This window comes from Acanthisitta chloris, unplaced genomic scaffold (assembly GCF_000695815.1).
Source record: "Acanthisitta chloris isolate BGI_N310 unplaced genomic scaffold, ASM69581v1 scaffold13029, whole genome shotgun sequence".
Classification (NCBI taxonomy): Eukaryota; Metazoa; Chordata; class Aves; order Passeriformes; family Acanthisittidae; genus Acanthisitta; species Acanthisitta chloris.
In genome coordinates, this window is record NW_008693395.1 from 36,236 (window position 1) to 52,493 (window position 16,258).

General features: G+C 49.3%; 1 protein-coding gene across 1 annotated transcript in view; it reads right to left on the reverse strand.

Moving 5' to 3' along the window:
* Positions 1–1,011: 1,011 nt before the first annotated feature.
* The window catches only part of RASAL2 (RAS protein activator like 2), a 104,281-nt gene continuing 89,034 nt past the window's right edge, over positions 1,012–16,258 (reverse strand). The window contains 8 exon segments of the mRNA XM_009083063.1: positions 1,012–1,164; positions 5,058–5,145; positions 5,627–5,829; positions 7,152–7,286; positions 11,671–12,517; positions 13,691–13,869; positions 16,123–16,253; positions 16,256–16,258. The exon segment at positions 16,256–16,258 is cut by the window's right edge and continues 56 nt beyond it. Coding sequence (XP_009081311.1) covers positions 1,012–1,164; positions 5,058–5,145; positions 5,627–5,829; positions 7,152–7,286; positions 11,671–12,517; positions 13,691–13,869; positions 16,123–16,253; positions 16,256–16,258 — 1,739 coding nt within the window.

Sequence of the window (16,258 nt, forward strand, 5' to 3'; positions counted from 1 at the left end):
ATTCACCTGGTTGGAGCACAGAGAGGGAGCTCAGGGTGCTGCTGTGTGGTGTGGGCAGTGTGGACTGGCTAGAAACTTTTAAAAAAGTATTTACAGGTCTGTAAATTCTCCAAACAGAAACTATAAAACTGCATTAGAAGTAGGGTAAAAAAAAAAAAAAACCAAGGAAAAAAACCCAAGGAAAAAAGGAAGAATCCTACCAGCAAATCCTGCAGATTCCCTCTGCCTGATGGGAAGCCTGACTGTGTGCAAAGGTAAGGAAACCAGCTGGGTGCTCCCACTCTGTACCTTGCTCACAAAGCTTGATTTTTGTCAGAAAAGAATGTCGTGACGTGATCCATCGGGATCCAGTTTGCTTGCTTACATGTTTGCTATCAAGTTTGCATCCAGTTCAAGAGCACCTGGGGAAGAGAGGAGCAAGCCCAGCCGACACGTTTTCCTAGGGAATTCCTCTCACCCCACTCACCTCTCACCACACACACCCACACACGCTCCCCTCGTCCTCCTCCCAGGACTGCAGTGCTTTCAACAAGAGAAAAACATAACGACAACAATAAAAAAAATAGCAATAATTAAAAAAATCTACAGTATTCACTTCCTTTTGGTATATTACATTGGCATTGTCTGTACACGAGCCGAGAGCTCCCTCTATTTACAGAGTGATCCGGGAGGATTTGGTTCCAGGAGGAGCCTGGTTCTCCCTGCCTGGAGTGGGGAATTAAAACCCACCCTTAGGAGTTGGTTTGTGCATTTTATTAAACTGGGAAAAAAAAACAAACCGTACAATACATTTTGAAATGTACAATACTATCTTAAAACAATTTGTCGATACAATTTTCGTTTTTTTTTTTTCCTTTTAAAACGTCGTTTGAAAACATTTGTAGAACAATCTGCAAACGCTAACAACTCCCAAACAATTTAGGGTTTCCCTTGAACGAATTAGGAACTTGTACAACGATCAGGAACGGGGGGAAGGGCTCTGCAGTCTTCTTTCTTTTTGCCTCTTTTCCTCTAGAAGCTGCTGTTCTTGAACTCCCCGTTCTCAGTGATGGAAAGCTTGGGCGAGTTGCCATTGTGGACGTGGAAGCTGTAACGCTCCTTCATCTGTGTCAGGGTACTCAGCAGCCTCGTGTTGGCAGAGTCCAGCGCCACAATGCGCTTCTCCTGCAACAAACCCCCCCAACATCAGAGCTTCTTCACACACACAGCCAGGGGCTCTGGGCAGAGGCAGCTGGGCTAACATTCTCTGCTGACATGGGCTGTCTGCCTCTTTCTGTTTTCACCCGCTGCTCTGGCCCTCCTGGACTTTTTTTTTTTTTTTGCACGACGGAAGGTGCCAGCGAATCCGAGTGACATCCATGAATTGATCCAGCCATGGAGGTTTCCCCCAGCCAACCTCCAAGGGGAAAGGCTTTGCCACGGTGGGGAGTGGGTGTTGGTGTTCATGACAATGACAGCCAATTTATATCGTGGTGTTTAACGTTAGAAAAACAGAAACAGGCAGCAGGAAATAAAAAAAAAGTGGTGGAGGTTTCATCTGGCAGAGAGAAAAGTGCAAGTGGTATCTACTGGCCATCGTCTCTGGAGTTTGGATGGAGTGTGCTCAGAGTAAACTCATGGGATATTCAAAACAAATAAACAACAAAAGAAGCAGATCATGGCAGCCTGCAGTGACCAACAGCGACACAGAAAGCAGCAGCCAAAAGCTAACACTAGGGGTTACTGGGGGTGAGGGGCAGAGGGCAGTGTGGGTGGAGGGGAGATGCCATCGACAGAACACAAAGAACAAACACGGAACACACTGCTCCTAGACCCATTCCAGCTCCTAGACCCTTTCCAGCTCGGGGGCTCCATGAATCCAGGGCCTGTTGGTTCCTCCTGTGCCAGCTCAGGGCTGTGTGCTGGATTTCCATAACCCATCACCAAACCCAGCCTGCTGCCAGCTCGGGCATCTCCAGCGAGACACAGCACCGCAGGGTCAAGCCAAAGAGTTGGTGGCACGATCCGAACTGACAATTTTCATCTTTCCTCAAAAAAATACTGCTAATGCTGTCACAGAAAGCAGCACTAGAGACAGCAGCAAGGTAGCTGTGCTCTCCATGCCACCAGCTGATGGGCTTTTGTTCTCTGAGGAGGGAAAAGGTCTCATTTACTCGACTCAAACAAGCTGCATGCAGGAACTCTTCCCAGTCCAGCCCACTGGGAGAGAAAACGGAGGGGATATGATCCATGGAAGGCACAAACAGTAAGGAATAGTTCAGACACTGCTCAGGAGACCTGTGTGCCCCACGGCCCCTTGGGCTCACACCCCAGCCAGGAGTGGGTGGTGCAGCAGTGATCAGCCACGTGTGCTTTTCTCAGCAGGCTCCCCCAGAGGGGTAAGGGCTGGGGCCCAAAAACAAAGCAGAATTTAAGTCCTGCTTCTGTGACAGCCCTGAGCAGACCAAACTCTGTGTGAAACAGAGAAGGAGGCATGAGGCACAGGGCCTGCCCCAGCCCTTGTTCTGATCCAGCTGATGGGAGCAGGGAGAACAGAGTGGAGGAGTCACAGGCATTAACCTTTCCTCCCCTGCAGAACACAACTGTGCTCCTCAATAAGGCAAAGCTTCTACTCCTCCGACTCAATTTCACCCAGAACATATAATTCAAAAGGGAAATTTCTCTCTGAAATTTTTCCTGAAAAAATATCTGAGCAATCTTTCCCAAGAGCTGAGAATGAAGGGCTGGTTGTTTCCTGGCACTGCTGAGCCAGTCTGCAACACAGCTGCACATCTACACGTTGGAAAAACATCTTAAAAGCATGAGCTGGGTGAGGAGAGGCATCTTCTCACTGGAAGGAAAACAGGATCTACCAGACAGGTCTCTGACAGGCATGGACTGGGCACAGGGAGCGGGAGGAGCTGGAATGGGTAGGAGGTCAGTGTGCTGGGCCAGGACTGGGTACTGCTCAGCTAGAGAACTGAGTGAGTTTACTTGCCTGTTGGAATTATCTCATCCCCATTTATGACCTGTAATTTAACACAGTGGAGATGTCACTTGCAATAGCAACTGGGCCAGTACTCTTTGCAGCTCTGCTGCTCCGAGGAGAGAGTTCAGCCAGACCTCTAAGCCCTGCTCAGCCAGACATGCAGAGCCAGGAGAGCTCTGCCCAGAGCCAGGGCCACAGCTCGTGTCCCAAGAGCCAGACTGGCTCGGGGCAGGGCTGGGTGCTGTACAGCCCCACCTGAGCTCACCCTGTGCCAGTGGCACCAAGAACAAAAGTGGCTCCTGCTGCTCCTGGCAGCCTTGAACTCTCAGCCAGGTGTGGTGAGCCAGGTTCCAGCTCCACTCCACCCATCTCACGTGAAAAAAGACCTTTCCTCCTGGCTACTGCTATATCCCTTCGCCAAGGAATCACAGACTTCCAGGTGCTTCCGAGCACAACTTCAAGGGAATGCTGCAGAGCCCAGCAAACACCTGGGCTCCTCTGGGGAGTCTGTTCTGAATCTTTCACCAGTTTCCTCCTCTGCTCAGGTACCTGAGAAAGGGCAATGACAGCTACACTTTCCCCATGCACAGCCTGACACCACAGCAGATGGTTTGCAGGTGACCTTGCTTGCCCAAGAAAAAGTAAGAGAGTCCAATTAAAGGAGGAATATTAATGCTGCTGGTTTGCTAGTTTTTGCACCAGTTTCCACTGCAGGTGATAAATGCTGCAACACTGGATGCACCTCTCCAGCACTGAGGGTTTGAGGGTCTCCCAGGTCAGCAGCTGTGCCCTCTGCCAGCTGGGCACACTGGGATCAGACTGGTCCACGCTCTGTCTTGCTAGTCCATGACAACACTGAGGCTGAGAGCCTCCTGGCTCAGACAGGTAATGAAGGGAAGGGCAAGTGTCTTACTCAGTCACAATCAAGTGCTCCCCTCCAAAAATCACTTTTCCTGTTTGCTCAGTGCCCCTTCCAGCTCCTGGAGGCAGATGAAAAATGCATCAAGCCCTTCATGCCCCAGGCTGCTGTCTGGATGAGCTGCCACTCCACGTGTGTAACCGTGAGATGTCCTGACTGTGTCTACGTCCAAAAAAGACACCCAGCACCTTTCAAAAACAATCTGCTATGAATGTGCCCCTAGTGTTACCAGGCTTTAAAACACACAGCTCTTTGCTGCTTTATATTTTCCCAACAGTTCCACACGAGTTCAAACATTTCTACCACCCTGGGGTAATGCCATCTTTAACCATGTTCAGCTGAGGCTTTCCCCCCTGCCATCTTTGTGTAGGGGATGCAACTTCCTGAAATAACTTGCCTTATTCCTGAGAAAATTATTAGGGAAAGTTTTCATCTGGAACAACTGAAAAGCCCAGAAGCAGGAAAGAGACCCTCCAAATGCAAATACCACAAACATAACATGGCAGGCAGATACAAACCAGTCCCAGGTTCTGTTGTGGGATCAGCACAGACACAGAGGAAAAGCTGGAATGACCCCACGGGATACACCCACGTGCACTGCCTGCTGGGCCCCCTCCCCACAGCCACCCTGGGGTGACTGAGGCAGGCACTGCAGGTCTGTGGCAAAGGGGCATTTCCCCAGGACTGCTGGGCACTCCCAGCTGGGGAGAAATGCCACACATGACATTCTCAGGACAATGCTCCATTGCAGCATTCTCCCTCCTTGGCTCCAGTGTCCCAAGCCATGCTTTTAGCTTGCACAGCTGAGATGCATGCACATGGCAGCTCAACTATGCTGGTGTGAGGCACAGCTTAACCACAGGTGCCACACTTGGAACAACATCTCACAACGCATCGCTATCCCTCGACTCCCTTGGGATCTCACAGAGTGGCAAAGGTTTGGGAGAAGTGATCAGTCCTGAGATTTGCTGCCAGGCTGCCTCAAAGCCCAGGTCAGACAGTGCTGTCTGTAATAATTCAAACCCCCATTTCTCTCCCAGAAGGCAGTAAGGGACACATGTGACACCATGGGCCGATACAGCTTGGGAGGCAGAGAACAGTGCTGGGGCAGGAGGAGAGGGAGAGTAATGGGTTCTACACACAGGTTCCTGGAGACCCTGAGCTCCTTACCTGTGCATCAATGATCTTCTGCTTCGCATCGATGGCAGCTTGCATCTCTGCATGATCCTTTTTCAGCTCCTCTTCCACAGCCATGAGCCTGATGAGCAAAGAGAGGTACAAATCAGGACTGTTTGACACTATTCCCGAGAGTTTCAGGTACTGTGACCTGTTGGTTTGACTTCTCTGGTTGTCCTGGCTCTGCAAGAGAAGAATTCTGCTACACTTGGGAAAGCTTATCTCCCCATCTGACACTCCCAATTGCCCAACCTTGTTATTCTTGGAATGGACATAGCCAAAAATGCAACTGCTCTGAAAAACTAGTCTCAAGTACAGATTCCAAACAAAGGAAAAGACCTGTAATAAGCACAACAGGGTTAAAAATTCCTAAATATTTTCCTTCACTCTCCTGACAACCTCAGGCAACTTTCCACACCTTCATCCCTGTTTCTTTACCTCTGAGACAGGATGGTATCAGTCCAGGGATGTCAAGAAGCCCATGCAACTACCTTCTTTGGAGAGCACACGGCACAGGGGAGCTGCTTGTCCTGCCCCAGCCCCCAAACTCTCCCAAGCCTCACCTGCTGATGATGCTTTTCATCTGGCTGTCCTTCTCCTCCTGCTGTCTGCGCAGTCTCTCCTCACTGTCTTCCAGTCTAGACTTGTACTCCAGGAGCAGCTTCTGCATCTGCTGCTCCTGCACCAGGAGCCGCCGCTCGTACTCCTCCAGGCGGCAGCTGGACACCCTCAGACGTTCCTTCAGCTGGGCTATCTCCTGCTCATACTGCACCAGGGAGGCAGATGCAAAGGAAGAAAAGCTATCAGGTCATTGTGATGTTGTGCTGCTCTACAGAGGATGTTGGGTTTTCTCATAAAAAATAAGTCGACTGAAGTAACGGAGATGACAAGCAAACACGGGAGCAGCCACAGACAAGGTGCACGTAGGATCTCACTGGGTACCAAGCTGCTGCCATGCTGGAGGATGTCACTCTGCAGCACAGTTTAGCAGCCAGAGGGCTCTGACACAGCTCCTCAGCCCTGACTGGTAACAACCCTTGTTAGTCCAGACTAGAGCAGTTCTCACACAGATGCTGCTAATAGTGCTCAACTGCAGAAATGGCCTGGGGTGCCCAAATTTACAAACTGGACCCATGCAGGACTCAAATCACTCTTCTGCAGGACCTAATCAGGGCATGAAACCATGGCTGAAGTCAGAGCAAACCAGGCACTACAGGCCAGAGCCTGTCAGGTTACTTGGCTGAGCTTTTGTTCTACTTCTTATCTTGGTGGACAATCACTTCTGCAATAGTGCCATGAATCTCAACATATTCCTTTGTTTTGGGTTCATTCACCTCTCCTAATAATCCTGTGTTCCTGCTTCTTTGTTCACCAAATGTTTCTCACTCCCTGCCTTCTCAAAATTCCAAACCTTTTACCCAACTCCATCCCCACAGCACCACACGGATGTAACTGTGCTTGGGAAAAAGGGATCTACTCCTGAAAAAACACATACTTGAAAAAACAGATCACAGAGGTTTCCATGTAGACCAGAAACACTGCACTACCTAGGTGAGAGGCATTTGCCTCAGGGGAAGAAGCACAAGACAAAATTTGTCTACAGCTACTGATGAAGGCTGAGCTGCATTTACAAAGCCCTGTACAGTCACTGGGCATGTCCTAAGCTATACTTGGTGAACAACCCTGATTTTTTTTGTGTTATTTTACGGAGTTAATGATCACTAAAATGTTTAGCAAGCACAGAAGAATGGCAGCATGCTGTAGTTGTAGTGTTGCCATGAAAAACAATGGCTTGAGCAGGATGCCATACACTTGGGCAGGTGACTCATGAGGCACTAGGTGCCAACCACCAGGCTGTGATGTAGCTCTGCCCGTTTGCTCCCAGTTTGGCATGCTGCAGCCTGTACCTGGGCTAATCTGGAGCACTGGATACTGTACTACAGGAGTGTGTGGCACCATGTACAGCAGTAAGTTATGCCAACAGAGCTGGCACTGTGGCAGCAGAGCCTGAGAGCTGTCTGAACAGAGCTGTGGGGTGCACAGGACTCACTGGCACCCCGAGCCAGCTGCACACAGAATAAAATGTACCTTTTCAGCGTGCTTGGCTTCCTCCAGGTTCTGTGCCATGTCCTTCTTGGCCTCCTCGTACTGCCCATTGCTGAACACCCAGGCAGCTGTCCTTTCCACTGGGGACAGCGTGGCAGAGTCCACAGGTGACTGCACCTGGGGCAGAGACACCTGTAAGCACCTTCAGAGAACCTACACACAAACCAGCTCCAAAATCCAGGTTATTAGGAGGAGAAAAATGCCCATGAATCTGTCAGCCTCCAAGGATGCCCCAAACCTCTCCTGCAGGGATACTCCATCCTCCTTGGACTTTGGACCTGCAGCACCTACCTGAATCCCTCTAAAACCAATACACTTGAGAATTTTTTCTTCCTCTCTAAGTGAGCTTCTCTCTGGAAAAGTTCACATCCACCTCCTCCCCCTTTGCCACACTGTCAGCAAGGCTTTCTCACCCTGCCAGAGCACACAGAGTAACTGCTGTGGTTTCACCCCAGGCAGCAGCCAAGAACCTCACAGCAGCTCACACTCCCTCCTGCCCCCTTTTCCCCCCCCAACCCAGAGGAATGGGGAGGAGAAAATAAAATAAAATACATAGGTTGAGATAAAAACAGTTTAACAATAAAGAGCAGAATGAGCTACAATACTAATGGATAATAAAAAGAAAGTGAAAGGAAAAAAGCCCTACAAAACAAAACCAGTGATGCACAATCCAATTGCTCACCACCTGCAGACTGGCACGACCCTGTTCCTCCCCCTGGATTGGCCCTTCCTGCTTATATCCTGGGCATGATATGCTATGGGGTGGAATATCCCTTTGGCTAGTTCAGGTCACCTGTCCTGGCTATGCTCCCTCCCAGTTTTCTTGTGTACCTTCTCACTGGCAGAGCATGAGCCACAAGAAAGAAAATGTCCTTGATTTAGGATAAACACAACTTAGCAGAAACCAAAACATCTGTGTACTATCAACAATATTCTCACTCTGAATCCAAACACTGCACTACATTAGCTACTGAGAGGAAAAAAAGAAATTAACTCCACCCTGGCTCAAACCAGCACAGCAACAAAGCTTTGCTCAGAGCCTGCTCAGGAAAGAGGTTGGTTTCCTTGGAGGGCTGAGCAGCTGAAATTGGGAGCAGCTTCCTCAGCCAGACTGGGACAGACTACAGAGGAGTATGGGACTGCACAGCTTGGATCCAGGACAGCAGGGCAGGACCTGAGCGTGGCAGAGGTGTAACACAGGCAGGGTTGGAAGCTCTCTTGGAGCACACACCCCCAGACAGGCTGTGGGAAGAATCCAGGGCCAGCAGTGCTGACTGGGAGAACCATCCGACCTCTTTAGATGCTCTCTCTCCTCCTTAAGGGAACCCAAAAAAGGAGCCAAGAAATGAAACAAGGAACTCTCCGCCTGGCTGGGGAAAACATGGCTCACTACAAATTCCAAGCGATTTTCATGGACAAAGGCAAGTTTATAAGCGCAGGAATTCGCATAATTACCCCTGAATGAGCAACACTGTCTCAAGTTTTTGAGAAATGCAAAAGATCAACTTCCCCCCACCCTAGCTGCAGCTTCTTTTTGTGTCCAGGCAGCTCTTCAGCTCCCTGCCCGGTCCAGTGTGGCACCAGAGTGCCATGTGCTCCTTGGCTGGGGGTTCTCAAGTCCAGAGCTCTGTGTGGAGGAGGAACAGCTTCTTTGGGGGTCAGGGATCATGTCACTCTCCCATTTCTCCCCCTCAGGAGGACAGGGCTGGTGGGTGCTGCATGTGTCCTGCAGCAGCTCCACAGCTCAGCTGTCCTGAGCACTCACACAGACTCCAGCACTGGAAGAAGCCTCAGCAAAGATGGGAGGAAAGGCAAAGGAAAGGCATAGGAATGAGACAAAAAGGTGGAGGAATGAGGCAAAAATCCCTGGATTCAGGCAGATGCCTTTTCCCTAGAAGGAAGTCTTCACAGCAGGAAAGCTAACAGCCCCTTAGGTGCAGTGTGGCAGCCTGACAAAGCTCCTTAACTAATCCTTAATTTTTCAGTGCTATTTGCCATCAGGAGACCATGAACTGTGTGTGCCTCTGCCACAAACAGGCCCTGGTAAAGAGGTAAAGAAATCAGGAACAGCCATGGGTGAGCAGTGTCACCATTCAGTGGAGCTACAGAGGACTTGCAGACAGCAGAGAGGTGACTGAAGTACATCCCCAGCCCCTGGCCCAGACTGCTGAGCAGCAGCAAACCTGCCCCAACAACCTTCAAGTGCAGGACACAATATTTCCAGCAGCCAGACACGGAAAGCTGACAAAGCCCAAGTGGATGGGAAGCACTTCACATGCTAATGTGTTAGGAGTTATACTCCAATAGGAGGGAAAAAAAGAATCAGCCTGCTAGGAGTGCTAATGTGTTAGGAGTTATAATCCAATAGAAGGGAAAAAAAGAATCAGCCTGCTAGGATCATGTATTAATTCCCCTCTTTGCCTCTCTTCCAGAGGAACACACTGACACTTCTGTTCCCACCTACCTCCTAAATGGAAATGCAAGGCAAAAAGTGACCTCTCCCAGCAAACAAAGGGCCTAGCTCTATATTCAGAAACAAATGGGACTTGTAGAGAACAGAGTCTAATAATTATAACGCCCACAAAACATGCCTAGAATGAACATGCCCAGAAAGAACATGCCCTGCTTCTCTTTTCTCTGTTTTCTTCTTTAAATAAGAACAGAATTCCACAGCAAGATTGGCGAATAAAAGGATGCGAAGGAATTTGCCTCAAAAAAAAATGAAAAATGTTGGCCACTGGATTTGGCACACAAACTGATTTGTCTGACTAAGGCAGGAGCAAGTTCTCTAATGAATCCAGTGGAAACAATTTGTATGAAGTAGAGAAGGAAAATAAGTGAATGCACATCCTCTACAAGAGGGGTGAAGGAGACCCTGAAGTCAGTCGTGGTCACAGGCATCACAGTGTATAAGGTAACTGGAGAAGAGGCAAGTCTGAGACAGTTCCTTGGATGCTAAAGAAGCAAAGGTAACTGAGTTTAAGAGGAGAAGAGACAAGGGTTTGCCATCAGCAACTGAACCTCTCCTGTAAACACACAGGGCAGAAACCACCCAGGAGACTGGAGACAGCTCACCTGCACCTTCTCCTCCTAACCCCAACCCCTGCAAGGTAAACCCTCCTGTGTGTATTTCTGTAGGCACTTCCCACCACAAGAACAGCACCAGCTCCCTGGGGATTTTGGCTAATACAATGAAACTCAGCAGATCATACAACACAGGTTCACACTGGATGCCTGAGAACTGCAAAGGGAGTTTATCCTTCAAATTTACCCTTGTTACTGGCCTAAAAATGTCCTACCACCACCACACAGGGCCTAGATGTATTCCATACACACCTCTAGGCCCAGATATAAGACACTCCACAGGAGAACACTAACATATGCACTTCAGATAATACACAATTACTTCTTTGGGCATTACTAACTTGGCTCATGAAGCTTTGCTTTGTGATTCAATGTTTCTGGTCTCGTACTTCAATGAACCTGAGGTATCAAAGTAGTTTTGGAGCCCTGATTGCTCCTGGGTTCCCAGGCATCCTTCAGATTTTCCACCTTTCACAGGAACATTCAGGAGTTTGCCAAGAAAGCTCCTCTGACAGGGACACTGGGAAAACCTTGGGAAGAGCAGGAGCTCATGCTGGCAATGGAGTTGTTCTGCCAGCTCAGAGCCTTCCCCCTGCAACACCTCTCACCTGCACGTTGAGTCTTCTCCCCTCTCTGCAGTGCCAAGCATTTAAATACTCATTTTCTCTTTAAACTGATTCAGGAAAAGATTTTCATACATGGCAAATCACAACAGGATTCTTATTTTTGAAAAGGTAAAGGAATGTTGGCTATTTGACAGGAAAACCTCCATTTACAGTTGCCTATGAACAACTGATAAAGCACACTGGAGTTGGTAGATATAAGCACTCCTCTCCACAAAATATTTGCATTATTCAACGTTTGGGATGATTGATGAAGCAGCAGCACTTATTTGAGGACCAGCAAGAGATAGTCTCATCATGGTGAAATATGGATTTCTCCACGCTTTAGACAACTGTGCTTATTTGTTACTTTGGCAGCAGTTTATTCCATGATGTTTTATCTTTGTTCATTTCCCTGTTTAGAGGCAGCTCTGCTTTTAAATTAGCACCACAGGGCAATCGCAGTCTCACGTGGCAATGCCAACCACCTTTTGGAACAAAGCTGCTTCTGTTTGGTGCTTTTTTATAATTCAGGGAAATTTTCCAGCTCTGTTCCTTTCAGCAGGCTCACTGCTACCTTAGTAAATGGAAAAACAATTCCTTTTTTTCAATTCAGCACAAAAGCATCCCAATGGAACAGATCAGCTGGGCTGCCAGGGTGATGAGCGTGGCTACTCCTTACACTTGCTACTGGCCACTTGCCTAAGTGCTGCTGCTCTTGATCCAACTCAACTCCAAGCTCAAAAAGCTTTGAAGGTCAAGGAACAACGGGTTGAACACCAAAGCAGGGAGGCCTGGAGACAGCCTTTCCTCACCTGCTGCGTCTGCTGCCGCTGGATCGCCCGCACCTTGGGCACAGGGCTCTCCCTGGAGGACGAGGACTGGTGCCGGGAGCGGTTCCCGTTCTGGACGGGCTCAGCCCCCAAAGCGCCCGAGGCCGCGGACGCGCTGCCCGCGCTGCGCGGGGAGGGGCTGTGCGACAGGGTCTGCAGGGTTTTGGCCCTGGTGCCCAGCAGGTTCTGGTCCGTCCTGCGGATCTGTGCCTGGCTGCTGCTGTTCTGGCGCGGCAGCACCACCGGCACGTGTTTGTCGGTGGGCGCGAGGCGCCGCGACAAGTCCTCGCTCTGCGTGCTGCGCTTGGCAGACTCCTCCAAGCTGCTGTTGCTGCGTCCACTGAGTTTGAAGTCCTCGCTGTTGCTCCAGCTCCAGGAGCTGGCAATGCTCAGGTTCTCTGGGCTGGAGTCCACAGAGGCCTTGGCCATGGGTGAGCTCGGGTTGTTGAGCTGGTAGACTGGGTTCTGGAAGGAGAGCGGCTGGAGGACGCTCTGCTCGTTCCAAGCCTGGCGTGGAGGTTTTCTCACCTGGGGAGTGCTCTGAGGGGTGCTCTGAGGGTCCCCCAGCAGTTTGATGTTCACCACCTGGCTGACAGAGCGCTGGCTGCCAGCCCCGTGCACCAGGGAACTAGTGTCACTGTGAGTTGAGTGAGGGACCTGGAGGTCCATGAGAGAGACGCTACGCCCGTTGGACAAGACACTTTTCTTTTCCTCCTCATCCGAGCAAGTCAAGCTCTGGGTGGATGTCTGCTGAGCCAGCATTAAGACCACGTCTATAAATTGTCCATTTACATTGTCCTGGGTTGGAGACTTCAGCTTGTTTATGTCACTGTGGGGTGGAAAGGAATTTGGTTAATTTTTGAGTAGCCAAGACCCCGAGAGATCGGTCCCAGAAAAGTCTTCTACCTCATTTAACCTCCCCCCACTGAAAGTTTCAATGAACCAACCTCCTTTTATGAGCTCTTTGTGTGCAAGTCAGAACATACTCTTCCTTAATTACCACTTATCTTGGAGAATTGTGTTTGATTCAAGCTGTTCTTCATAATTTTTTTCTTTCACAGGTGAAAACCCAAACCACTCCCATCAAATCCTTCCCAGATGGTCACTTCTGTCTCCAGCAAGACTTCAGATCCCATTTAACCCTTCACCAGCATTATGTAGCAGGAGATGGGACAAGAAAAAATGGCCTCGATTTGTGCCTGGGAAGGTTTAATTGGATATTAGGGAAAAGTTTCTTCACCCAAAAACTGGGTACAGGCTGCCCAGGGCAGTGGTGGAGTCACCAACCCTGGGAGGGATTTAAAAACCATGTAGATGTGGCACTTGGGGACAAGGCACAGTGGTGGCATTAGCAGTGCTGGGGAAACATTTGGACTTGATGATCTTAGAGGACTTTCCCAACCTTAATGATTCTATGACTCCATGAATTGTGGAAGTCTGAAAAGTCAGCATGAATTGTGTGAAGGCTCCTGTAGATCTGGATGTAAGCTCAGAGGGCACAGAATTCCATGTGACAAAACTGGCCCTCGTACCTGACGGCGCAGACACTGCTCCAAGACAGCAATAGCCAAGCTCTTCAGCAGCTCCAGATTAACAGCTGTTACAGTGTGAGAAATGCTGCACTAAACACAGCAGGGGCTATTTCTGCAGCTCGACAGGTACTAAGTTTCACCTACAGCCCAGTTTTTCCATCAGCAGTAAATAAGCAGCCTGATTTCCAGAAGGAAACACTGTGGCTGACTGTGCACTGGATGCTCTGGCTAGCAGTAAATCACAAAACTGCTTTTTAGCAGCTCAAGTCATTGACTCCCAGAGACTCCCAAAGCTTCAGATCCTCAATGCCACCCCGTGCATCTCTTACTTGGGACTGTGTCTTCCCATCAGAGAGGCTCAAGCTCCTGCTCCACAGCTGGGCTGGGCAGCCAGGTGAGGTGATAAAGCACTCGACTCGTCACAGGTTTAACAGCCCCACACCTGCCCTCGAGCCCTGCCTGGTACCTACCCATCCGTGGAGTCCTCAGCTATCTTCTGAAGTCCAGAGGGAAGACTCCCAGTGAAATCTGAGCTGGACCTGTGCTCAGAGAAATGCTTCAGCCCCTGCTGTGTAGGCATAGGGTTGGCCATTGACTTTGTTATATCCGCAAGGATACGCGGAAGAGGTCCCAGTTTTGCCACGGTTGCCTGTAGGAAGGAATTTTCACCCTAATTGGATTCAAGCAGCACAAGATCCGCCAGGTTTTGTTTTGGATAACGATGCACGGAGGCAGAGGGATGGATGTGGAAGGAAGGAGGGTGGGTGGTTGTGTGTGGGTGTGCCAGGATCGTAATGCAGTGTTATGGATCAGCGCAACGACGGCGACCAGATGGATGGAGGAGACGCAACGGGGTGCAGCAGACATCGAAGAAAGAAAAGGAAATAGAAATTAGGATTGACCCCCCAAAATACATTTCATGCTCAATAAAACAAAACTGTTGCCATTCCAAGGCAACACTATCATGCAAAGCACACTAAGTCCAGGGTGGGTGAGGTCAAAGTGAAAACTACAGCATCTGCTCGTTGAAGGGCATCCAAACTCAGCCCATGGGGGAACCTTCCAGGCAAAGGGTGTCATGTGGTGAAGGAAATGCATGCCAACAGACAAGGGGATGCAGCATTCGGGGGGGATCATGAGAGGTTCACAGGAGTTGAGGATGATGGGGAAAGGGAAGATTTTAATTTCCTAAGCCTTTTGCTTTAGGCATCCTACACCGATGTCACCTCCTGTCGCACCAATATCAACAGTTAAGCCATTCTTCCCTACCCAAATGTGAAACGTAACTGTATGAGAGCATCAATGATCCTCATCCCAGTATTATCCCATTAGCATGGGACTGAAGGGGTGGCTTCAATTACAGGTGAGCTCAGTGCTGGCCAGGCCCAGGGGAAGAGCAGTTGCTCCTTCAGGCTCTGGCTTCCTCACCCCTTCGGGTATATCACCTACAGCACACCCTCAGGCTCTTGGGGCTGCAGGAAGAAGGTGGAGGTGCTGCAGCTTTATAAAAAGAGGTAGAATTCTGCTACAAAGCTAATGTTCTTCTCAAAGCTACCCCTGTTGTGCCTGTAAGCAGGTATTCAGCCAGATGGGCTCCAGAGAAAGGTCTCTTTGCAGACACTTTTGTACAGCACTTCTGCGGCCGTTAAAATCTCTGAGGTGACTCCTCTCATCATTTCCCAGCCCTTCCCTACAGTAAAGCTGCATTGCATGTAACTTTACCCCTTAATTCTCATTTTAGCAAGCCACTATACCAGCTCCCAAGGGCCTGATAGGATAGATCCATGTGTCTAACCTACAGAAAGGGCAAGGCAGATCCATACACTTGGAATGTACACCGTGTGCATGTAGGAGGGAAATGGAAAAACAAGACCATAACTTGTTATCAAACTTAGATTAATATATAGATTGTCTTTTTGAGTCAAGGACATTTCAATTCATTCTGATGCAACGAGTTCAGTTTTTTTGTTTTAAGTAATGTACTGTGAAAAAATAGACACCCAACAAATAACTATTCTGGCAAACCTTGATGCAATAAAAATACTGAGTACATTGCCATTCACCTCACCTCTCCAGTTTCAAAAGAAAAAATAATATAAATGGAATATGGACAAAATAATGCACCTCTAAAAATTGAAATATGGAACAGTTTCAAGCACTTGGAAAAAACCAACAGTGACTCACAGCTCAGCTTTTCTGGGCCTCATCAACTACCTTTGCTATCAGGGGTTTAATGATTTTTGGATCCTGCAAAGCCACACAGCTAAGGAAGAGCAAAGCCCTGTCTTGCCTCCTCCTGTAGCTAAATGGGAGCAATATTTATTGGTGGTGGTGTCTGGTGGGATCAGAACAGACCCTGGACACTGCACACTACCTCAGCACAACACACAGCAGAAAGTATCTTGCTTTGCTACAGGATGACGCTCAGAGTGGATCCAGATTTTTCCATGGCATCCTCTTGTATGCCAAAATCAATCCAAGGACTGCAGGAATGAGACCATCTCTGCAGGCTTTGGATCGGGTCGTTGATGAGGACAGTTCTGCAGGGCCAGAGCTGGGGGTGGGACTGGCACACAGCAAAGCAGTTTTTAGCACCAACAGGCACTGCAGCACTGCTCCCTTTTCCCAGCTCATTTATGGGAAAGGACTGGCTGCTCAGGGGATTCCAGGTCTGCTTTTAAGTGCTGCCTGACCTCCCTAAAGGCTCTGCCAGTGTTTGCACTGCTGCTGAGGCCCAACCACCTCATGTCCTGCTTCAGGCTGAAACCACGGAAGGACAGTTGTGAAACACCACCAAACATTCCCCTCCAAAGCTTCAGCTGCTCCCTGGATATTTCCTAGTGCTTCCTGTTGCTATGCTACCATCCCAGATTGACCCTCCCAGGCCTCCACGTGGCTTTACCTTGTCAATTTGGGACACCACATCCCACAGGAGGGAATGCAGCACTGAGAGCTCTCTGCCCAGGTCGATGTAGCCATCGTATCCAGGCATGTTCGAGATGGTATCTGCGTTGGAGAGCTCCTTCAGGAAACACTGC